Source organism: Thalia democratica, chromosome 2, assembly GCF_965202585.1.
Source record: "Thalia democratica chromosome 2, ktThaDemo2.hap1.1, whole genome shotgun sequence".
NCBI lineage: Eukaryota > Metazoa > Chordata > Thaliacea > Salpida > Salpidae > Thalia > Thalia democratica.
This window is the reverse complement of record NC_139166.1, coordinates 28,529,913-28,556,567: the sequence shown is the minus strand read 5'-3', so window position 1 is coordinate 28,556,567 and position 26,655 is coordinate 28,529,913. Positions and strand designations below refer to the sequence as shown.

The following is a 26,655-nucleotide window of genomic DNA, read 5'->3' as shown; positions in this document are numbered from 1 at the left end:
AGTGTTTACTATTTTTTATTTTGAGGTTGTTAAACCATCTTTTTTCTGGCATTTGTTATCTTTTTAGTGCTAGAATAGTAAACAAAAAAAAATTACTGGTGCATCATTTGACAACTGAAAAAATCACTAATTAGGTTCTTTGATCCCAGTTAGTAACGTTCTTCATTAGTATTGATAGTTTAAATTAAATTTAAGTAATTTTATTTTATGTTTTCACTGTGTTTTATTGAAACTATTGTAAGTTTATTCAATATAGAAATAGTTTTTTAAAATACGTGTAAAGATACACAAAAATTTTTGGTAAAAAATTGTCTATTTATATCACATTCTGTAACTAAACTTTCAAGGTAATTCACATTTTGCGTAAATGAATCAGTTAATATACTTATTTATTTTTATTTAGACTTCTTATACTAACATAATCAAACTTATAATTTTGTAAATAATTTACCTGTATATAGCATCTAATATTTATTTCTACTAACTACACATTTAAATGCATAACACATAGTAGCTATTTACTTGCCATACTGAAAACTTTTAGCACAAGTTTACCACCTAAAACGGTTCTGATTCGTTAAAATATTCTTAAATACAGAAGCAGTAGAGTGCATAGATATGTTTTATTAGTTGTTTGTACAAATTTGTTTGTAAAATTTTTTGAGCTAAATTAGACTAACAAAACTGTTAGTTTTTTTTGTATTTTTTATCAAAAATTTAAGCTCTAAACTATTGTTGTATGGTATTATTTTACTTCATAAAGAAATTTCGTTATATGTTTTTTTATAAACAGCTTAAATAAAAAAGAAAGCTTATTGCTACAATTTTAACATACTAAAAAAAACAAAAACGTTTATATAAAAAAAAGTTTAAAAAAATGATTTTTTTTTTAAAATTTTAAAACTAGTCTAGGTTAACCTAATGAAATAAAACTAAAAAATGAAACGTAGGGTAATAATATAGCAAAAATTATACTTCCTTCTTTAAAATTTCAAAATCTTGTAAGAGAGTTAATGGAACTTGTTAAATTCTAAACCATTTTTTTGATAACTATTAATAATAAATTTATTTAGTTTTTCAAAAGTTTTAATAAATAAAGGTTTTAATTAAAATATTATGTTTATTAAACAAATAGTAATCAAAAACTTATTTTGATAGTATGAAACCTTCATATAAACATTGTAACTAAACCTTCAATGAACTCATACTAGTTCATTAAAGGTTTAGTTCAATATCATAATAATAAAAAACTTGACGGTATAAAATCTTCATTTAAAACAATATCATTGTAATATCTTTGGGAGCCGATTATTTCTAACCAGCTATCATTTCTAACCCGTTCTCATCTAACCCGATAATTTCTAACCCGTTCACTTCTAACCTTATCATTTCTAACCCGATCACTTCTAACCTGATCATTTCTTACCCGATCACTTCTAACCTGATAATTTATAACCCGATCACTTCTAACCCGATAATTACTAACCCGATCATTTCTAACCCGATCATTTCTAACCCGATCACTTCTAACCCGATCGTTTTGACTTATTAAACAGTATACACTATACACTTTCGTTTTAAGAACTTAGAATTTAGTAATGATAATTTTGAATGGAACCACCATACTAATTACGATTACTATTAACATTTCATTACTATTAACATTACATTACTATTCATATAACACAATTTACTTATAAAATATTTAAAATATCTGTATGGGATATTTAAATTAAACAGCCGACTCCTACTTTACCAATTAATTATTTTATTAATTATAAAACACAATATATATTTAATTTAGGTCATTATGATTTTATGTATGTCGCTGTAAATTAATTATCGGTCAGTACATTGTAAGCCCAATAACAATTTTGTTTTTTGTGTTTTGTTTTTTCTTAAAGTTTAATTTTTTCATTTTTGATTTTTACATTTGAAATAAATCTGCTTACTAATTCTATATAACTTTAAATTAATCATTACAAACATTCAATATATAATATACATGTTACATCGAGTTTCTGTGACTTTTATTGCCTTCAGCGTCGTTCAGTTTTATTAAATTTTATTGATTCACTAACTAATGGTTAATGTTTTATTTTTGTTCAAAATTGATTACATAAACACTAAATTAATGTTCTTTGCAATACAAATTAAACAGTTTAAATAACCTCATTTACATTGTGACGTAATTATTAGTTGTAACGAATGTATTTTTCATTAGTTAACAACAATAAAACTTGAATTAGTTATCTTTCCCATTAACGTAAGTTGTTTGTTTATATTATGTTTTGTTGTGTAATTTAGCTTACTTTACTTATTTTAGACTTAATAATCACAAATATTGTATAGTTTTATAACAGTCGGATTTAGTATTAAGTATTTCACTTATTAATAACTATTATCTGTAGAAAATATCTTATTTTAATGAAAACATGTATACACCTACTTTATTCTATGCTTCTATTCTCTCATTACAGTAATAATTTTTTTACAGAACTCAGTTGAAGTGTGTTGATTCGTTGACACACAGAAACATATGTTGGTAGAATAAAGGAAGATTACTGTATAATTTGTTTTAATTACGATTACTAAATTTTATTAACTGTATTATTTGAAGTTTCATATATACTGATATTAATATTCTTAAAAAGTTGTATTTCATATAAATTCGCCCTAAATTTGAATGCAAGTTGCCAATTTGGTCTCCATACTTGAAAAATATATAATAACCATATAGAATCTCCTAAAAGAAAAAGTACGGAGTAGTCTTTAACGGCTGTAATACTAATTATATTTCTTACGTTGACGAGTATCAAAAATTAATATTTAATCATTAGAATTCAAAAGACTTATACTTTTCCTAATGCCTTTTAAAACTAATTAACTACAACTAATTTATAATCTATTTTTGAACCTTATTAAAATAATTAATTACCACCAAAATAAATCGAAAAATTCATGCTGTCATAATTATCTTTCAGTTAAAATGTGGAATTTGCTTTTAAACAAAACTAATTTTTGCAAAAAAGTTGAACAACTTTGATTTAAGTTTACTTGATTAAGATAAGATACTTTATACTAAAAATTATCAGTAATTTTACAAGTTTTTAAACTTATTAACCATTGACTTAATATGAAGAATTTGGTTCATTCTATAGTTTGATTTTATTAGCAGCGCCTTTCCTCTGTAAAAAATAAACGGTTTTTCAATATTTTTGATAGATTTTTATTTGACTTGTATTATTAATGTGCTTTGGAAATTAAATTTTAAATTTAGTGGTTAGTCAATGCACTTAAATTTTTTAATTCTTTTTACATTTATATGTACCTAAATTCCAATAATGTTTAATTTAATTGTATCTATTGTGCTTCGGCAAAGCGACAAAAATAATTGATAAAAAAACAATGAAATCCCAAAAGGTGGCACAAATGTACAGAACCTAAGTCTAAAAGTCAGGATGTGTATATCCAGTTGATGTTTGAACAAGATGAAATTTTATTCATGAACTTTTGTAGTTTGTTGTAATTCTGACATTCTAGTATGTTCTAAATGAATTTTACAAAAGTAACCATGAACCTTATTTTAATGAAGAAGTGCGTGATTCAGAAAATTTTGATGATTGCTGCACTAAAATCATTGAAATAATTTACTAAATCGTCTCAATATGTGTTGCTGGATTAAAAAAAAAGGTTTTTTGTTGAAAAGATATCGGAAGTTAATTCTAAATTAAAAGATTGTGCAGCTGTGTTTGGTTTTATTGAAACTCACTGATTGATGAAAGAATTGATGTTTAACTTGCTTATTATGGAGTTAAAACCAAATTTGTTAAAAACCTTCTCCTTCAAATCATAAATAAGCCAATCAGTATTATACTACAGTGTTGAATTATTTTACTTTTAATCTATAGAATTTAGATAAAACTGTAGTTTTTGATTTTAAGGTATATAAATTTTCGTCTCTTTTTTAAGTGACATTCAGTTTAAGTGGCCAAGATTTTGATGCCTGGGTCTAGTGTAGGATAACAAACTTCAAATAGCAATATTTTAAAAATTAGATATTAACAAAATCCATCTGAACATAAATTTTATTTTAAACAAAACAAACTAAACTTCAACAACAACTTTGTTGAGATTAATTTGTTTTTAAAATAAACTCTTATTTTAAAACAATAATAAACAAACATGTAAATATAGATCGGGTTAATAATTGTCGGGTTAGATCGGGTTAGAAACAATCGGGTTAGAATTGATCGGGTTAGAAATGATTGGCTTAAATCGGGTTACAAATGATCAGATTTGAAATGATCTTGTTAGAAATGATCGGGTTAGAAGTGATCGGGTTAGAAGTGATCGGGTTAGAAGTAATCGGGTTAGAAATGATTGGGTTAGAAATGATCGGGTTAGAAATGATAGCGAATTAGAAATGATAGTAAATCAATATCTTTATACTTTAATTACTGCTAAAGTTATCAATTGAACTAATATACAAACTGTTTATCAAACGAAGAAAAAGGGCTCAAAAATTTATTCTAATCACCAGGTACTCAAAAAATATTTTGGTTGTATATATAGTTTATTGAACGACAAAAATACGCTCAAAATACTTGGTCCTAGAATCCGGTGCACAAAAAAACCTTTTGGTTATCGAGTCACACACCGCGGAAACCATTTAACGTCTTGTCAAGGACATCGAATCATACACCACAAATACAATTTGCTGTCTTGTCCAGAACTAAAGTAGTTTTAGCTCATAAAATTTAATAATTTTTTATATATTTATAATATATCATATCCAAGCATTGACAAAGTTAAATAAAAGCAAATAACTTATTTTCTAAAGTTGTTTAGTTTAAAAAATGATTGAATAGCTTAAGTTTAACAAAATCATTAATCTTCTTGTTTATTGTTGCTCAAAAATTGTTAGTAAAAAGCAAATTATCGAATAAAACAGTTAACAACAAACATAAATATTTTGAACTCGTTTACTTTAAAAAAATATATATGAATAAAAAAAAAATAATGTTTTATTTAAGATATTCAGAGGAATAAAAATAATGTTTGGTAAAATCTAAAATTTCAGCATTTATTGATAAATAAAATTTACTTAAATTAAATAAAAAAAAAACTATAAAAATTATTAATCTTTTATTAATTTCAATTTTTAGTGTTCAACGTCCAAGAGTAGATTTTTGTAAAAAAATAAATACTTTAGAACAAAATGATTTGAGTAAATATCAACAAAAATTTTAAACAGAATTTAATGTTATTAGTTTATTTTTTTCTGTCTTTATCATAAGTTTGTTAGATACTTAAGTATTACAATTATGCCTTAGTTGTTCTAATTCTCTTTTTTCTTAATTGTGCTCGATTTATGAAAAGTTTAAAAGTTTGCTATGAAACACCGTTAATAATTCAGAACTTAAAATCAAGCTTGAATTTGAATCTTAGTATTTATAAAAAAAACACATGTGAATAAGTTAACTCAGTTACTAAACTTTTTAGTTAATTGCATTTATATTTGCCATGTTTGAAATCAGACTTATTGTTTCTCTAAAATACAAAGCGTGTACTATTATTTGTTGTATTAAGTTCAAAATTATAAAACTCAGTTGTTAGTATTCAGTTAATCTAAATTAGGAGAAAATGTCAGAGGAGGTTCAAAAAAAACTCTTTCTACCAACTCTGATTGCATCAATTTTAGTTGTTTTTTGATCGTCATGCAGAGTTGTCACTTGTCAGTAATCAAATAATAATGTGTTCTGGTTTATTGAAAAAAAAGTTTCTTTATTATAACTGAAACTTTAATCCTTGAGTAATTGTGTGGCGATTTTGAAAGAAATGTCGCAGCTATGCTGTAATGATATTTTTATTGTCTATCAGTCATTTTTACTCCAAAAAATGATACTTTTCATGTAAAAATTGTTTACTGCAAATAGTGTTCGTTTATAGTTATCTAATTTTGAAAAAAATTGTAAAGGTTATCGTTTATTAATTTAAGTAAACGGGTCACTTTTGGACCAAGCATAAATTTTGAACGGCGTTACTTTTGCACAGATTTTAATTTATAATTTAATTAGTAAGTAATAAAACTTTTAAGTTAATATTAATAAATTTACGAACGGAATAAACTTACGCTATTAACCTAAAAGAATGTGTTAATAACTTAGTTGATAAAGAAAAAGTCACAGATAATTTCTTTTTATGGATTGGTATTTAACATAAACTTATTTTTTTAAGGGATTTAATTTGTAGACAACAATACTAATAAAACTGGCTTAAAATATACGGCTAAAGACAACCAGAAAAACACAAGAAGTTAAAAAAAAAGTATTTCTTTAAACACTAAAGTTTTTTTCATAACTATATAATTAGTAAAACTATAAGATAAGATAGAAAAATAGAACAGTTAGCAGACGGTTTTCCTTTCAGTTAATTTTACACCCTATCTTAGCTAAAAGTTGGAAACGAGGTAGTAATTTGATAATAAAGTAGTAGTTACTTAGGTTATTTTAAAATTCAAGCATTTTATTTGAACTAACTGTTTTGAAAATAGCACAACTTCTCTTTCATATTACAAAATTATTTACACTATGATGTTTTCTGAATCCAAAGAAACTTAAATTAAACAAATAAGTTATAGGTTTAATGAAATTTTTAACACACTTTTATAATGATAAATTTAATTTTAAAATATTTTGAGTTTTTTAATTATTGACAATATACATTTTGTTAGGGTTATAAGTAGTAAGTTGGTAGACTAGTTGGTTAGTGTTAAACGATAGTATACTTTCTTATTATAATAGCAAACTTTTTGTTTTCCATATATGGCTGATTTTTATGTTACAATGTTAAACTTTAATAGTTTTAAACTTGGTAATTAACAAAACTTACTAACCATGTGCAACTCAATTTATACCATTTAATGTATAAGTATTCAGTGAGTTCTGTTCCTTAACCTCAATATTCTTAAACTGCAGAGTTATTTGGGTTTGTTAAATTATACAAGTACCTTATGCCCTGATATGACTTGGTGGTAGAGGGGCCAGATGGTGAGTTAGAAAACTATATCAGTAAAAAATTGTAGACTTGAGTCACATACAAAAAGTTATCACTTAGTTGACACATCACTAGTTGACACACATACAAAAAGTTTTATTGTATAAAAAAGTTAAGTTTTAAACATGTAAAGTTTTTAAAGTAAACAAATTTTTATGGAGCTGTTTCTGGATTACAAGTTTTATACAATTTTAGAACTAAAATATTGTTGTCAAACTAATTTAATTTAACAAAAAATACTACATTGCATTAAAATTTATCTGTTTTTGTATGTTTATTGACCACTGGGTTACAGTTTAACTATTTAAGTTGTTTTTTTAAGGGCATAGGGGGGGGGGGGAGTAAAACACTTTTTTCACAATTCGATCTTATCTTATATAGTTTTTAATAAGCTACAAGATGCTTTTTACAGTTTTTAAAAAATCAAAAGAATAGCCGGTCAAAATTGGAGACAACAATAGATTCCTTATGGGAGGCGTAAACTAAAACGGCAAAAATAGACTATTTCACTAAAAATATATCTTTTCATACTTTTTTTTGAGATAACTATCCCAAAATTTTAGGAAGTGTTCCTTGATATATTTATAAAATCTTGTTCAAAACATTTAAAAAAAAATCAAAGTTTTATATAAAATAAAACAAAAAAAAACAGTTTTTTTTGTTTTTTTGTTATAAATTTTTTAATTTTTAATTAATTTTTTAATTTTGAATTTTGATTTTATTCTACATATTGCAAGGAACATTTTGTTCCTGAAAATTTGAGGTAGTTATCTCAAAAAACTTAGGGAGGAGATAGATTTTTAGTGATTTTTAGTGATTTCTAGTTATTTGCCGTTTTAGTTTGCGCCTCCTATAAGGAATCTATTGTTGCCTCCGACTTTGACCGGCTATATCTCATAAGTTATTTTAAATTTTTAAACTCTGTTAAAAGCATCCTGTAGCTTAGTAAAAACTAAATAAAATAAGATCAAGTTGTGACAAAAGTGTTTCACCCCCCCTCCTCTCCCCTATGCCTATAATTTGCTTTAAATTAAACAATAGATTATTCCTATCTTAAGTAGCTTTAACAGAGACAAATAAGTTTTTATTTTCATATATTAATATAAACAATAAAGTGTTTCACTCTTAAAGTAAAGTATAAGGTATCATCATTTGTTAAAATTGTTCTTATTCAAATATAGTTTCTATTTGAATATACTTTAACAACTGATGATATCTTACAGTTTACTATAAGAGTGAAACGCTGTATTGTTTGTAATAACAGTAAAAGTAAAATCTAAAAAGAATTGCAATCAATTAAAATTTAACAATAGTTCGTTTAAACACCAATTAGTTTGTTTGTTATAAGTTTAAAATACTAAAGGTTAATAAAATGAACTGTAATTTTAATATTTGCATAGCTAAGAACAATTAATAATAATAAAATAATTCTGTTGTGATTCAAGTAACTATAGTTTAATTTAATTATTTTTCAAAAAATAAATAATGATATTTTATGAAAATTAGCTTATTCAAAATGTGCATTTTCTGAATGCTCTCTACTCACTCAACTATAGCTTTTTTTTTTTCATATTTATGATATACATATAATTTTTTAGTGTATAAATTTTGTGGAATATTAGTATAAAATGGATGAATCTGTTGAAAGTTTAGCAAAAAGAACAAAAAAGGAAAAGCAGTGTAGACTGGTGCTGGGTAGTCTGGCTATGTTAGTTATGATTGGATTTGTAGTTGGTTCAACAGTAGTCATTATTCAGTTTTATGTAACTGAAGGTAACAATGCAGTGTGATGTGCAAAAATAGTTTATTAAGTTTTTACTTTGTAATTTTATGCCACTTGCAATCATGTTGTACTTTTTAATTTTGTTTGACTTTAAGTTAATCCTATAGTTATTTGTTATAAAAAATTTTAAGGGCATAAGGGAGGGGGGGTAAAACCCTTTTTCGAAATTTGATCTTAATTTACATAGTTTTTACTAAGCTACAAGATGCTTTTTACAGATTAAAAAAATGCAAAATAGTTTTTGAGATATAGCCGGTCAAATCCTTATGGGAGGCGCAAACTTAATCGGCAAAAATAGAATTTTACTAAAAATCTATCTTCTCCTATGTTTGTTGAGATACTACCTCAAAACTTCAGGAAGTGTCTCTTGATATATTTAGAAAATTCTGTCCAAAAGAGTTTAAAAAAAATTAAAAACTAAAATTTTATATAAAAAAAAAACATTATATTTTTTAAAATTTTGTTCTGACAGAATTTTCTAAATATTGCAAGGAACACTTCTTAAAGTTTTGAGGTAGTTATCTCAAAAAACATAGGAGAAGATAGATTTTTAGTGATTTCTAGTTATTTGCCATTTTAGTTTGTGCCTCCCATAAGGATCCAATTGCTGCCTCTGACTTTGACCGGCTATATCTCAAAAGTTATTTTGAATTTTCATAATCTGTAAAAAGCATCTTGTTGCCTAGTAAAAACTAAATAAAAGATCAAATTTTGAAAAAAGTGTTTTACTCCGCCCCTATTTTCTTAAGTAAATCAAACAAAGTGTTTCAAAGTTGATAGGTTTGTAACGTTTAAATTTAACTTACCAAGTTATCAATTAGTACTTATTACCAGAGCTTGTTATTAAAATTTAGTTATAATTGGAAACAAATAACTTTTGAAAGTGCAAATTTTAACAAGTACTTAAAAAAAATTTTCTAAAAAAAATTCAAAATCCTACTTAAAATTTGTAGTTCACTCTGGCAAAAAACTTTTGATAACTTTAATTAAATAAGACCAACAGCTTTATTTTCATAGAAATTTTAAGTATTTTTCTAAGTAAAAAAATAGATTTCTTTTTATAATTCTCTTAATTTTTTTTTATATTTTGAAAAAGTAATTAAAAAAAAAGACATACTGTTAAGGTCTTAATTTTAAACTTTCAGTAAAATAATTTTCATAATTATATTTTTTAATGATTGGAGTGTCAGTTGGTCTGATTGAGTTAGAAATGTGTTTAAAATTAAGTTTTATTTGTTAAAAGTGTGTATTCTAATAAATTTTGTATTTAATATTGTAAGTTGAACTACATCAACTATATATTATTTAAAGATTTATCTTTGAAAAGTTTTATAAAAAGTATTTTTTATTTAATAATAACGTACATCAAGAGTAGTATAAGTTTTATCAAATCAAAAGGCTTTTTGAAATACTTTTACTTTGAAATATAAAATGACTATGAATACCCTAACAAACTCATTAAATCTATACTTTGAGATCTAAAAATAGTTAGATTTTTAAGGTTTAACTTAATGTTTAACTTAATGTTTATCATACTGGGCTCTAAAAAAATCTGAAATATTCAACATAAAAAGACATTGAAAAACATTAAAAAAACCTAGGGTATTACAGTTTTGTTTATTTTATATTTTTTCTTATGCATATTTTCATAACACTTGACAACATACATTTATTATAAATTATTCACTATAAAAGTTATTTAACTAAAACTTATCAAAACAATATCTTAGTAAGAATAAACTGAAGTAAAAGTATATTGAAATTAAAACATTAATTTTTTTTCAAAAGACCTTTGAACCAGCTTTTTAAGATTTACATCAATTGATCAGCATGTGCCAAAAATCTTAAAATACTGGTTTTATTGTCTATCGAAAATAGCCTAAAAAATAGTTTTCAGAAATTGAACAACACTTAATTGACAAGTTTGAGTGTGCTAGTTCAACAAGGTTAAGTTTTATGCGAGCTAAGCTCTCTTTAGTTACACGTTCTAAAATATTTATCTATTCAATCATTTATTATTAAGCAGTAATGATGTAATAAATTCACAGTTGATTGTTACTTTATCTTATTTTTATAATATTTTAAATAATTTTGTTTCTATATACTTTTATTTCAGTTTGTCCTTTTACTGAGATAAGCCTTAGTTGAAAGACCTTAAAGAATAATTAATTGTTATGAAATATTTTTTGCTAAATGTTTTTTATGCTTTTATTTACTGCTTAGTGGTTTACCATTTTTTGAAAAAGTATACAACTTTTTATACATAAAGCTGTATTTTTTATAAAAGATTGCGCCATCAGGGGTCAAAGTTTGTAAAATAGTTTTCAAAAGTTTAAAAATCTTTGCTGACTTTAGAGATATAGCTGCTTTAAAATAAATATTATACAGAAGTAGGGAGGGGAACTTTTTTTTATTTCAAATTTCCTTCTTAAGTCATATGTTCACAAAACATTTATTCCATTATAGGTTTTTTTTTTGCAATAAAGATCTCAAAAATATTAATTTTTTTAAAGATTATAAATGTTTTCATAGTAATATAAATAAAAAACTTTGAAAACTAAAATTTGAGAAAATTACTAGATTTCTGAAATGTGATAATTTTGAAAAAGTTTGCTCAAAAACAGTAAACAAAAATGTATTTTTTTTTATGAAATGCAGGTTTGCCAAAAAACCTAGAATCTTGAAAAAACCTTGATTTTAACAATTTAGGTAAAATACTTGAAAGAAATCTTAGTTTTTAATAATTTTTACATCTAAAGAAATTCATATTAGATACAAAAAAAATATCATTAGAAAAAATAAAATTTTATTATTATCATATTGTTTATTGTGCAATGTTGGACCTTAGGCATCAAAACCTGTACATTTTTTGATATTTTTAATTGTTAAACAGGACACATAAGAATTTTTTTTTATAATATATGATAAAAAAAACATAAACAAAAAATTAAACGAAGTTAAACTTATAAAAAACTCATTAATAGCAATCTTATATTTAATATAAGAGACTTTAACCAAATAGGTTTGCTTTCGAGATAGTTTAATATAGTTACAAACTTATTCCTAAGTTATGAATAAAACACACTTTGAATAAATGCAATTTAATTTATTTTCAATAATAATTCTTAGTTCTGAAGAAAGAAACTATTAAATCACGACACAAATAAAATCTATAAAAAGTATTAACAATCGTAAAGTTACATAAATACTAACATCAACTCTGCGATGTAGACGTTTTCTTTATTCTCGAAACTTGAATAAAACGTTGAACTTAATCGAAACTTGATCGTAACGCGGAATAAATTTGCAACTGACTTTAACGCGTATTTGAAAGACAAACGCCGATATATACGCGTCGGAATGAAATTAACTCCTTAAAATAATAAAAATGTTTGTTTTTTTATAAAAATATGTTTGTTTTTTAATACTAGAAGCACGTCACAAATATCTGCGCAAAACACTCCACAACATTCGCTTTTTAATACGAAAATGAGATGTTAATATCATTACATTGTTTCTTTTTAAATTTTCAATTTTAACGTTTAATGCCTGGTTTTAAATAATTTAAATCCTTAAAATCCTACTTAACTTTAAACTTTTTTATAAGTGTTAAGCGCGGGTAAAAAAAAGTAAGAAAAAGAAACTGTATAACTTATTATCTCAAAAAGTACATAATTTACAAAAACTTAGATAAAACACAACATAAAGACAAAGTAAGTAACAATGATAGTCATTTAGTTGTCCTCAGGCTTCTTATCCTTGGGGTTCTTGTCCTTGTGCCTGTTGTCCTCGGGCATCTTCTATTCCGGCGTTTCTCTTCCGATTTCTTCTTCTACGGTGGTTTATTTAGCAGGAACGAATTGTTTTAATTCGCTTGTTCTTCTCTAAACTTCAAATTCAAAAATTCATCGAATTCACTTGTTGACATAGAAAATATTCATCTTTCCATTTTCCATCATTGTAGTATTCATTTGAAAGAATTCATTCCAAAAAATACGCCGCTCAAAAAAAAAGTTGAGATATTCTTTCAAGAAAGTTTAGTAAAAACTACTATGTTATTAGGCCAAACGACAATAACGAAACTGTCAGTATTTACTTTCAAACCCATTTTTTTATACAAAACAAAACAAAAATTAAGCATTTAAAGATGCATTAAAAGAAAATTAGTAGTTTATAAAACATGAAAAACTTTAATTTTGTTTTTAACTTAGAAAAACATATGTTCTTAATATTCAACTCGCAAACTTTAATAAAAAAAACAGAAAACATTTTCTTTAAAATATTTTACAAAACAATAAGTAGTATTTTCATGCACAAACTTTTAAAGGATTCAAGTATAAAATATTTCTATTAAAGTAACACAAAACTTAAGCATTATAGAAATTTATAATGAGAAAAATTTAGCGAGTGCTTTTTTTCGATCGTTAACAGTATAAACTAAATGGGAGTTGAAAGTACTTTTAAATTCAAAATTTATAGAAAAAAATTTATCACGAGTCGAATTTAAAAGTTTTAAACTTGAACTTGATTATTTTACTAGCAAAAAATCTGATAAATTAGTTTTGTTTTAAAGTTAGAGTAAAATGTAATTACTAAAATTTCAATATAAAAATAGGCTTATTAATTTTTTTATTGTATAATTGTTATGTCTTAGCTTTTAATTAATAGTTCAATTACCAAACTGTAATTTATGATATAAAAAACTTTATAACAAATCATTAAAAGTAAAAAAGCAATAAACTTTACAATTCAGAAATTGTATCAGAAAAGAAAACAAAATAAATACACTTAATAGTTTCTTTCATTTTAACTTCTTAAAAAAATTACCTGAGTTTAAAAAATATTAAAATAGATTTTCATGTTAATAAAAAGTTACAACTTTTTACCTTTATTAAAGTCTGTTTCGTTAGTTTTGTGAAAATGTTTATATTTTATCTTCAAAAGGCTTTATGATAAATGTTAAAAGTTTTAGACCTGCTATTAGTAATTCTGACTCTTTTTTATTCTGTGTTATAATTTCTTTTTTGTCAAAGGAATTAAGTACTGCCAAATTGTTTTTCTCTTTAGCTAATGTGTTGCTTGATACGCTAGTTTGTGATTTTGTTTTTGAAGAATTGTAATAGCCTGAGTCTTGTTTATAACTTTTAAGCTGCACTGTTGGCACTTGATATTTTGGCTTGCTATCATACTTTTTATTGTAACTGATATTTTTCTGCTGTTGTTTCTGATGTTTTTCTTTGATAAGTTTACCTTGTTTTGCTTTAAAAGCAAAAGCTTGCTTATAAGCTCTACTAGCTTTTATTTTCTGCTGTTGGAGGTTACGAGAATGATGGTTTGCGTCAAATATTTTTTGTTTAAATTTTTGGTTGTAGTTTGAATTCTTATCTACAGCATACTTAGACCCTTGAACTGCTTTACCATTAGGACCTGTCACGTTTGCGGCTTCTGACATGTTATTTTTACCTACAACAATATCAAACTGGACTTTTTCCCCTTGTGCAAGAGACCTTAAGAATTTATTAGGGTTGTTTTTGACGATAGCTGTATAATGAACAAAAATATCGCTGTTCCGATCATCACGTTGAATAAAACCGTAACCTTTGCGAACATTAAACCATACTACTCGACCAGTTACTCCAATCGCTATTGTTTTTTTTATTACCTGAGCTTTTTCTTCGGCTGTTTGTGACGCCTTAGTTATATTAAATGTTTTTGTGGGTAAGTATTGATGACACGACAAACACTGTGCTATGTTAACATTGTTACTACTATTCCCATTGTATGATTTTCTTGGTTTAAAATTATCTCTATTTTGATTATGTTGACGATAATTGTAAGTATGATTAATACCATTATCTCTTAAATGAAAATTTTGTTGATTATTAGGACGAACTGGCTTATGGTAATTTATTTTAGACTTATAATGACTTTGCTCATACTGCTGTAGTCTATTGTAATTAACTTGCTTAGGTATTAATGCGTTTTCTTTATAAGCATTCTATATGGCTTGTCCTTTTCTTTTAAAAACTTCTAAGCTTTCATCAAAATGTTCTCTAATCTTATCTTTGATCGAAAAGGGCATTAAGTATGCAAGAAAAAACTTAATTCTGTCCTGCTCTGGACATTTGGCCCAACTTACGGCTGTAGCAAATATTTTATTAAAGTTTGTACACTCATTCCAAATTGGAATTTTATCTAAAATTTCAGCTAACTGATTGTCCCTATTAATAAAAAAGTTTCTTAAAGAACTGTAATTTCTTTCACCTCGTTCTGTCATTTTATAATAGTCTGACAACTATTCTCTCGGCCAAAACCCAGTTAAAAATTTATACTTTTCTGTATTACTAGAAATATTTTCATTTAACATTTCCTCCTCGAAAAAACTAATAATTTTCACGAGGGTTTCTTACAAAGTCTAACCTTTTAAACTTTTTACTTAGTCTTTGCGCCTTAAATGTGTCGCTAAAAATGTTTAAATTATTATGGTTACTTTTTTCGTAATCATCGTAAAAAGGTTCGCGTTTTTCTAGCATCGCACGTTCGTAATGTGGTGATCTAGACTGCTTTAATCTATTATTTAACTTTTTTATTTGCATTTGCAAAACTCTTAACTCTTCTTCATTTGTTAGCTGCTTAACTTCGCTTGATTTTCTAAATTGTTGTTGAATGCTGTTTGACGGATAAAATTCAGCATTATCATTCATCATCTCTGCTTGATGAGAATTATTAAGATTGATATCGTCATTGTTGTTTGTGTGCATTTATTCTGTTGACTGCTTAAAGATTTGTAACCAGAAGATTCAAGGTTCTTAAAAGACACTGCGTGGTTTCCACTTTAACCAAATAGGTTTGCTTTCGAGATAGTTTAATATAGTTACAAACTTATTCCTAAGTTATGAATAAAACACACTTTGAATAAATGCAATTTAATTTATTTTCAATAATAATTCTTAGTTCTGAAGAAAGAAACTATTAAATCACGACACAAATAAAATCTATAAAAAGTATTAACAATCGTAAAGTTACATAAATACTAACATCAACTCTGCGATGTAGACGTTTTCTTTATTCTCGAAACTTGAATAAAACGTTGAACTTAATCGAAACTTGATCGTAACGCGGAATAAATTTGCAACTGACTTTAACGCGTATTTGAAAGACAAACGCCGATATATACGCGTCGGAATGAAATTAACTCCTTAAAATAATAAAAATGTTTGTTTTTTTATAAAAATATGTTTGTTTTTTTAATACTAGAAGCACGTCACAAATATCTGCGCAAAACACTCCACAACATTCGCTTTTTAATACGAAAATGAGATGTTAATATCATTACAAGACGATAATTTAGTACATACAAAAAAGAAATAGTAAATGCACATCCATTAGAAAGTATAACAAACAGATGACCTCCCAGACGCATTGATTATAAGACATAACACATTTGTACAAAACTAATAAAAGTAAATTGTTAGTGTGTTAGGAGTTTTATTATTATTTAATTTTTTTAATAAATCACTTAACTTAAGTAGCTTCTCAGTATCTTTTTAATGTTGTTATACTCTTAAAGAAAGTTTTATAATAAAAATCGACCAAAAAACTTGTTAGTTAAAAAACCTGGAAAAAAAAAACTATTAGCTCCCTGCGAGCTGGTAATTTTTTATTGTTTTAGTTTTCTACTTAATAAATTCTCAAAAAAATATTTTGTTTTATTATAGTGTTACTTTGAGTTTTTAAAAAAGTAAAAAGTAACTGGTATCCTAGTAAAAAAATATACAAACTAAAACTAAGTTGTAAAAAAAAATGATCTTACTTCTCTTATGACCCAAAGCATATTGAAAGCATTTAAACCAATTAAAAAACAAAAGCAACCTTTGCTTTCAATCTAGACCACATCAAAAAACCCAGTAGATATAATAAAAGCAATTAAAGTGGCCACATCTCCTTACCGAAAAAAGTAAAAATTATGTTTGCTAATTTTGTTAGAAATCTATCTTCTTCAACATGTTAAATTCACCATTTTTAATTCTACTTATTCTCATAAAAAACAAAGACTTGAGTTATTTTATTTATTTATAAGTTGAAACTTTTCTAAAAATTTTAGTTGTAAAATGATTTTTTCAAAGTTTTATAAATGCTTTAGTATTTTTTTCCAACAAGATAATTTTTTAAAGTTTTAGTCTCCAACGTTAATAAACCTAGAAAAATATATTTTACTCATTTTTTATTATGGTATAATCAATAATGAATTATTTTATTCTTTTAATACTAGTTTATTGTTCATACTAAATTTCAAATTGAATCCAATGTTTGTTTTTGTGAAAATAAAGCGAAGACCTTTTTATAGCCTTGATAGTTGATCTTTAGTTTAGAACAAAGAAATAATTTTAAGTTTTTCCAAAACTTTTTTAAAGTCTTAATATTTTGACTGAAAGTAAGCATCAATTTTATTTTAATCTAAAATCTTTAGACATAATGTTTTTGTAATCATTTATATGCTGTTTTATTGAATAATTGTTATGAACAAATTTGCATAATAATCACTTAGCAATAAATAAAAAAAGTAATTCTTTTACAGTTTTCACAAACGTTACTTTAGTTTTTTGATTACTGAAACCTAACATTTAGACATGACAGAAATAGCTAATAAATATTTAGATGATGTTGTAAATGAAGCACCAGCAAAAAACATATATTCTGGCAGAAGTTTGATAAGTTATTTAAGTAAAGATGATGGCTTAAATGTTCATTTTTCTAAAGACAGTCAATCAGTTGATAAACTTACTGAAGATTTGGAAGGTTAGTTATATAATTAATTAATACTTTTCCTAGCTTATCCGGTCCTCTCTTATCCGATTTCTTGCTAATCTGGTCAGTTTCAGTCAAGAAGTTAATTTCAGTAAAAATCAATAATTTCACTCTAAAACTTAAAACCGAATAAGTTAAATTGTTTATAGTGTGATTTGTTTTCTTAAAATTGATTATAAACTTTATAAAAGCTTGTTTTTTTTTTCTTATACTTGTATTTTTTGTTCAAAAAAGAAAATAAATAACATTAACAGAGAATTTAGTGCTCATTTTTTAATATGCATTGCATTATATAAAAAGGTATATTAAAAAAAAATCAATGTTTTATTGAGGATGCACTGTATATTAGGATCCAGTTCTTTAGTGCATTTTTAATGACTGCTGATAAATTAGTTTGACAAACAAATGTTAAATGTTTGATGTCTTTGATGAAATTTTTATTTTATTCAACAACTTTTTTTTTTAATTTGTATCTTTAAAACAGAACTCAATACTTTTTTATACATTAATTCTTAATTTTTCCTAGAAAAACGTAGAAGTTATTTGTAGTTAAAACACTTTTTTATTTTATTACATAAAGATTTTTAGAATATGTCAAAATTGTTTATATACACCCTTTTCAAACAGTGCTATATATATTTTTTTAATGAAATACTAGTTTAATAAAAAAGTATACATTATTTATTTTTTTCTGAATTAGGTGATTGTGATGTTATAGAAGTTGAGCTTGTAGACTACTTAAGTCAAGCCTGTACAAACAATAATCTTGTCCAGTTTGATGAGTGGCTTGATGCTTATTTCCTTAACACTAACACTAAGCCACTAAAGATAAAAGTACTCTCTATAAGTGTGTTGGAAGCGGTTTTAAAAGTTTTAAGGTTAAATTAGCTAATATTTTAGTTGGTTAAAATTTATATAAGTTTTTCCATAAATACGTCATTGTAAAACTTTGGGAATTTTTATATAAAATATTACCTAATTTTAAAATAGGATAATAAACAATGTTTAATCTATTATTAAAAAAAAAGTTTTCAGTTGAATAATATTTTAGTTTAGTTTTATTTAACTGGTGTTCAATAACATAACTTTGTTTTAGTTTTTATTACTAATATGTTTAAAGTTTAGGAGAATTATTGATTCATTTTTAATTTAAAATTTAATTTCAGAGAGTACAATGAAAATATCAAGCAACCAGTGATGTTAGGTTGTGATGAAACTGCGGATCTCCAGTTTATAATCAGCACAATTGAAAATATTTTCCCAAATTTAACTCTAGTAATTGAATTGTTAGTTGTCCTTATTAAGTTAAAGACTATATTTATACTTAATAGTTTTTGTTAAAATGCTTTTATTGACTAGCTTAATGTGCAATTTAAAATTTGTTGTTTATTTTAAACACTTAAAGAAAAATATCTAGTTTTACTTTTAAATTAATGGTTTGTGCACATGTTGTTTTCGTTTGTTTTTGTTTGAATTTGTTTGTATTTTGACAACTTAATAAAAAAAATTGACTAAAGTCAATTAGGGTTGTTTATACTTTTATTAAGATAGGGTAGACTATATAAAATGTTGTAAATGTATACAACTGATAAACAGCACTAAAAAAATAGAGCTTTTAATATAATTTCAACCGAAAGTTAGAAATATTTACTCCTTGTTTATCGAAATTAATTAGATAAATTTATTTTTTAACTTTGATTTTAAATTTTTAATATCAGTAACTACAGTCCGTTTACAGGTTTTAAAATATCAAAAAGTTAATATAAACTATGTCTTTAAAAATACTCAAGTTTACTGTTGTCATAGTAGTTACAGGCTGGTTTTTATTTTTTTGAACATGGTGTAACTCTTTTATACATCATTAGCCTTTTTTATACTGTTTTGTACTACTTTCAAAACTTAAGCATAGATATATAACAAAAAATAGACTAATCGTATTTAAATTAATTTTAGTAATTTTAGTTTACAATTTCAGTGTAAAACAATAACTTTGTAATTATACTTAAAAATACTTACTTGTTTTTATTTAAAGAATTTTAACAAAAGTTTTAAATTAGTGTCAGGATTTAAAAATATGAAGTTTTTGATACATAGTGGTTTAAAATTTACTGTTTTTGTGAATAAATAATATTTTTATAAGTAAGAAAATTATTCTAAACATGAAAAAAATAAAATATATATTTAAGCTTATAATTGAAATATAATAATGTGTAGGTTACATGACAATTCAAATTCTTTCAAAAAAATTTAAGAGATTATATTTTAAATAATAAAATAAATTCAAAAGATAAAAATTAGGTTTGTAGGTCTTATCAATATCTACAACCCATTCTTTCTTTTTAGCAAAACTTTCAATAATATTTGAGATATTTAAAAAGTACTTAAAAATAATATATTAAATTTTTTTTTAGACATAGCTAAAAAATATTAAAAATTTTGCAAAAAAGTAAAAATGGCTTGTAGATATTAATAAGATCCACATATGTAATTTTTATAAAAAAAAAAAACTTTTTGAGTTTTCGCCCTTCAAAAAAATTTTAAGAATTTGAATTGTTGGAATTTAAATTGTCCGAATTTGAATTGTCGTGCACCCATATGTGTGATTTTAGAATTGAAATGTATGATAAAAGTATTTTCAAAGTTTTTAAAAATAGATTATCAGTTTCTATAAAAAACACTTGTATTATAAAACTCTGTTAGTACTTCAAAAAAAGATCTTATTAGTTCAAACTATTTATAATATACACAATTTTTTGTTATGTTTATATAGTTTACTTCAATAAGGAACCAATTACTTCAATTTACTTCAATAGGGAACCTATTGAACTCACCGATTTTGATCCCTATGTCACAAAAAGTACATTGAATCTTGTTAAACGTTTAAAAGTGTGATAAACCCGTACAAAATAAGATCAACTTGTAAGACACAAGCTGTAACCCTTATTGCTTTACTAAACTTGTTTTGTTTGGATATCTAAAAATTTAACTTTGAGTATATTATATCAAGTACTGCTCGTGTTTTTAAGTTATAACAAAAAATAACTATAAGTTTATTCTTGTTTCATAGATAAAATGTATTAACAAGTTAAGACCAGACTGAAATTTATTAGCTATAGAAAATATTCTTATTACTTTTAATTTTATAGTGAAAAACATAAGTAATAATAACACTTGTTATGTTACTTTTTTGAAAGTATATATATTTTTCTGACTAAGTAAGCTATTAATTTTTGACTTCAGGCCTGTGTTTGAAAAAAGTTGGGACATAAGTGATAAAATTGCCGAAAATATTAAAAACACCTCCATGAATGTAATGTTTGCAATTAATGTAGAGAACTTCGTTGATAACTACCAATTTGGAAAGTTGTTATACTTGCAGGATTTTAAACCAGGGTAAGTGCTTTTTTGCTTAGTTGTAAATTTTTAGAACCATAGTTGTAAATTTTTAGAACTATAGTTGTAAATTTTTAAAACATATCTTAATTCCTGAAGTTATTTCACAGCTGTCTTTATATAAAAAAATTGTTGTAGTGTAGTAACTAAAGATCTACAAAATATTAGAAAATAATGTATTTACTATTTATTAAAATAATAAACAACGAACTTCACCGCACGATCAACAACAACAGCTTCCGAGACAACCTACGACCGGTTTCGTCCTTTTTAGGACTCATCAGGCATGCTTAGATCGTGCGGTGAAGTTTAATGTTTACTATCGATGGCATAAAACATCTCAACTTTGTTGATGATAACCGAAATAAATACTGGCTAAAACTGATAAAACGAGCGTAGAGAGTAAAATCTCACATTAAGCTGACAATGTCTTAGTTAGACGTTGAACTGTGAACGATTTGCCTGCGTTAATTTTTCGGACTTTACCTACAAACGGTCGCTTCAGTGCATTTGCACTTAAGCCCGCTTGGTAAGATCACAACAACAGTTTCTCGAGACTAAGCCTGCCTGATGATTGAGTCCTAAAAAGGACGAAACCGGTCGTAGGTTGTCTCGGATGCTGTTGATGTTGAGCGTGCGGTGAAGTTCATTGTTTATTATCGATGGCATAAAACATCTCAACTTTGTTGATGATGGCCGAAATAAATACTGGCTATTTATTAAAAGAAACTTAACCAACAACTTCAATTACAAAAATTATTTGTAAAATTATTATTGGCTATAACTTTATTAAATAATTTTCATTAAAAAATTGTACGGAAGTAAATGGCTTAATACTTTTTTGCACTATAAGTAATTATTTTAAATAGATGAAATTACAAACATATATAAATAATTGCGTTCAAAGTGCTGCATGTAAAACAAAAAAGTAAACAAAGTTTTCAAAGAGTAAATATTTGTTTATAAATTGTAACATATAAATATGCATTATTGCTGTTTTATTTTGAAACTTATATAATAATGCGTTTTTTTATTTTTTATTAAATATTTACTCGTTAAATAAGTTTTTGTACAGTTAACTTTTAATGTTTTTATTTTCAAATAAATGACATTATTTTCAGGTACACTGTATATATAAACAAGCCTATTTTAAATCTCCCAATAGACCGTTTTTTTGAATATAGAGACAATTTTGACTTCAACGAGTTGTTTTATTCTGATTATGAAGAAATGAATAAACCTATGTTAGAAATTGAAGGTATTTTAAATGAGAAAATAAAGTAAATGAAGAACAAATAATTAGCTTTTAAGGTTTATTTGTATATCTTGAAATATTTCTAAACATTCCAACTAAAAATCTTTATATTTACAGGAATTCAAAAATAAATTTCAAATGTGATAGATTGTCTTACATTTAAAAGTTTTTAACAAATAGTAACACACCAAGAATTACTTCCGTATAATATTATCATTAATGGTTTTGTATCTTTTAAATATAATGGTTTTCTACTCAATCTGTTTTCTTCTTTTCTAATTTATAATATTCAGTAAACTGACAATCTGGTAATTTTTTTCAAAAAGTTACAGTTTAATATTTAAAAAAGGTAGATTTAAAATTAATTTATTCTTCAAAAAATTAAATATATAAAATTTATTTTTAGTTAAATTTTCACTTTGAATGTTTTTGTTTGTTAGTCAATAATTTGGTATAGATTTGATATTTTAGATGCTGACTTGTAGACCTTAAGAACAAGATCATTTTTTGTTTTAAAGTAGATTTACTTTGTTTCAAGTTAGTTTTTGTCAAAAAATGTTCAACACGTTAAAAAAAACTCTGCAGCCAGTGGGGCGTTACGAACAAAGAACTTTTATTCTGGCGGTGATGCGCTGACTTACTACAGAATGAACAGCGCAATGGACATCACCTGGTCTCATAGGACTAACAGCAGGGATGACCTTGAAGCAAAACTCAACGGTTATTTTGTTATAATAGTTAAGCTATCATCAACTTGTTTATATATAAAAAAAAGTTGAGAATAATTAAACTTACATAGATTTTGCAGAGCAAATTTAAGCGCTTGATTATTTAGTTTTAATCTTTAGTATTGAATAATTTTTTACATTTGTTTACTGTAAAACACAAATTAATAGTCAACTTGCAACAGATGCAAACATAAAGTTCATTGAAGCCGATATCAAACTTTACAACGGAATTGCAGTGATGAATCACGACCCCCCTGTTTCTAATTATGACTTAACTCTTGAACAATGGCTCGAAATAGTGTGTTATAAGTTTTAATTTTAATGTATTTTGAGCTATAAATTATATATGCATGTTGATTTTAAAAACTTGTCATACATTAATTTGTTTTTGCCATAGGCCACTGACTGTACTTCATCTAGCTGTCCGAAAGGGTTAAAGCTGGATTATAAAAGCATTGAAGCTCTTGAAAATGGTATGTAGTAAAGATTAAGATAGATTAATCATTTTTCTATTTTAATAGTATTTTTGGATCTTGAATTGAAACTAGAAACAAATTAAATAAGGAAAACTGATAAAGTATACATTAATTTGTTAAATATGTTTTTATTTTAAACACTTAAAAGGGTTTTGTCAGGATGTATAATTAAAAAAAAAATAATGATGTTCATACTTGAAGTAGTTATTCATAACAGTTAATTAGTAAAGTAGTTACTATACTTTCTTAATGTTGAAAACCACTACTATCTGTGTATCAAATTATAAGTAATGTACATAACTAGGGTAAACATAGTTTTGTTCCCCTGTTTAAATTTAAAAATAAATATTAGGAGGGCAGTTTACCTTTTAATAAAATTTTAAATTTCTAAAAGTTTGTTAAGAAAAAGTATAAAACAGTTAACGTTTAATAAATAGTTTCTGTCAAATCCTTATATAAATAAAGATAAAATTCATAAAAGGAATGGAAATAGTTGCAAAATTTGCATCAAAGTACAAGTTTCCAGTGTGGGTGAACGCAGACGTTGTTAAAGGTCCCAACTCCCAGCTCAGTCGGCCCGTCGATCCCGAACGTTTCCTGCAAGCTGTCAACCTAAACTACCCCTTCGTCACGTTGAGTCCTGGCTGGAAAACTGGTCAGTTTCTGTGTTCAGTAGTTAAACATTTTTTTTATACTACAGACTTGCATAGTCTTTATAACTCTTTTTAAGTAGTGCTTGTAAAGTTAGATATTAAAGATTATAGTAAAAAAATATAATATGATCCCAATTAGTATTGTTTTCAATTATAAGCTATTTAACAGCATGTAGCTTAGTTTAAGCTGTAAAGTTAATAAATAACAAATTTTCAGCGTACAATCCAGCGAGTGATGGAAATTATTATACTGACGAAATGATGGAGGAAATGTATTCACATATCTCTTCACACCACCAAGCGGTTACTTTTCCGGCCAGAGCTTCTCTCACTCACTCTTCAATTGATCAGTTTAAATGGCTGCTTTCTAAATCAAATCGGTTTGTTGTAGTTAGTTAGGTTTGATTAAGGTAAGGGCTTTTATGTACTATAAAATAAAAAAAACTGCAAAACGAACAATTGTGCATTTATAAATTGTTCCACGGGATAGGTGTCAAAAAAGCACGAAGGAACTTTTTGCACAATGAAAGTTTTTTTTTAAATGTAATTTTTTTTTTCTATTACTGTTATCCCTAAGCTTTGGTCGGTTTTTTATTTTTCTTGTTAGTATTTTTTTGTTTGTATATAATTTATTTTTATTTTTCTTACTATCACTGTTACCCTCTCACCCTTATTTGTTTTTTTATTGTTATCAATATTATTTTTTTTTACTATCACTGTTATCCCTAACTCTTACCCTTAGTCGGTACTTTTTTATTTTTTTATTATTACAAATTTTTGATAATTTTTATTTTAGTGTTGTGCAAAAAAGACCCCTCGTGCAAGTGTGTCTTCGTGCATAATTGACCCGTCCTCTGTTCCACGATGTGTTTATATATATATTTTTTTCACTTTTAACTTCAGTTTAGCTCATATATTTTTACTTATAGTTTAATTCTAATTAATTTTGATTTAATTTAATCGTACAAATATAATGCTGTGCAAAAGTGTCTTCGTGTATAAAACTGCACGTCTTAAATTTTAAAATTATTAAAAAATTCCATGTAAAAATTTAACAAAGTTACACCTAAATAAAAAAAAAACAAACTAGTTTTATAGAGTTAAGATAATATTTAGTTAAGTTTACAAAACTTATAAAAAAAAGTCTTGTAACTGTTTAAAGATAAGTTCTTCAAAACTATAGTTCATATTAAGTGTTATTGAAGCTCTTTAATCTCATTTTAAAATCTTATATATCATGGAAAAATACTGAAATCGTCAATTTCGATCTCCTATATCTCAATATTTATTGCAATTTTTAAATTCAAACTTGTCAGTTAACTTTAAAAAATCTACAAAATAACGTTACTTTTTCGTATAAGGTCGACCCTCTTTATATAAAAAATATAAATATAGCAGTTGGAACTTGTATATTTTGCCACAGGTACACACTTACAGTATGGCACAGCACCAGTGAACAGGTAAGTACTGAGCAGCTGCTGAAGATATACAATTCGTTCGATGCCACCAAAGTTTACTACGACATTCCTCAAGACATGATGGACGATCTCATTGAGGCCGTGTACGAACAAGAACGTTTGAAATCGCCCGTGCAAATAGTTTAGAAGCTGTCAAAATTAATCGTGCACCTTATTTTTCGTGTTTTTTCAATTAATCAGAGCATTAAGGTATATAATCCATTTTTAACACGCTTAATCAAACTAAAGCTCCTACCAATTGATTGATTATTGTTATTACTTATTGTTACATTGTTCACTATCAAAGAACATTACCAAGTAGTGAATCTGTTTATTTTCTGGTTTTAAACTTGAATGTTTGATTAATTTATGTACTTCCTTAATAAAGCATTTATTAAAGAAAATCAATTTACGGTTCGTTAAACTTTGAAACAAAATAAAGTTTTAATTATAAATTTATAAGTCAAAATAAAAATAGTTTCTAAAGTAAGGTCGGACTGTAATGAAGTCAACGTTTCATTTTATAATTTTAAAGCGTGTGATACACAATAAAATCAACAATAAGCTTTCTCAAAACAACTTTCCCAATTTTCAAAACAACATTGTTTATTCGAAGGAATTAATTTCTTTCCAATGAATACGTAAGAAATAAGAATTTTTCTTTGCTTTTGATATAAAATAAACAACCCTTTGGAAATTATAGGCATTCGGCAGTAGTTGGTGTGCTAACATGTTGTGCTATAAACACGTTAGATTTATAAACTAATGCTTTTTACTTAAGTTCTAAGATACTAATAATATTCTATGTTCAGTTGTTTTTTTTTTGTTGTACTATGTATTAGTATAGTGTGATATAGTTATAATGTATCTTTGTAGGTTTTTAGTTCATGTAAATAAGAGATTAGTTTTATTCAAATTGTATATCAATATTTAAGCGTATTCTACTATACCCTTTTTATTTCCACATAAACCCCTCTATATTGAGATAGGACTAATTAGGTAAAAATAATTAAAAGTAATTTTACAAAGTAAAGAAATAATTT

The 26,655-nt window shown here is 25.4% G+C and overlaps 1 protein-coding gene across 1 annotated transcript; it reads left to right on the top strand.

The window, feature by feature from the left end:
• Positions 1–17,472: 17,472 nt before the first annotated feature.
• LOC145828511 (protein FAM151A-like) lies at positions 17,473–25,759 on the top strand. Its single transcript, XM_082936266.1, has 11 exons — positions 17,473–17,641; positions 18,351–18,528; positions 18,817–18,936; positions 20,891–21,043; positions 22,165–22,301; positions 22,884–23,018; positions 23,209–23,324; positions 23,424–23,499; positions 23,984–24,157; positions 24,373–24,535; positions 25,579–25,759. The coding sequence occupies exons 1-11, from the start codon at positions 17,473–17,475 to the stop codon at positions 25,757–25,759; spliced, it is 1,602 nt and encodes a 533-aa protein (XP_082792392.1).
• Positions 25,760–26,655: the final 896 nt, after the last annotated feature.

Bases quoted from the DNA above. Each gene is read 5' to 3' on its own strand.
- LOC145828511 (XM_082936266.1), top strand. From the start codon at position 17,473: ATGACAGAAATAGCTAATAAATATTTAGATGATGTTGTAAATGAAGCA. The intron at 17,642-18,350 runs GTTAGTTATATA...TTTCTGAATTAG, and splicing joins ACTTACTGAAGATTTGGAAG to GTGATTGTGATGTTATAGAA. The intron at 21,044-22,164 runs GTAAGTGCTTTT...CATTATTTTCAG, and splicing joins TTGCAGGATTTTAAACCAGG to GTACACTGTATATATAAACA.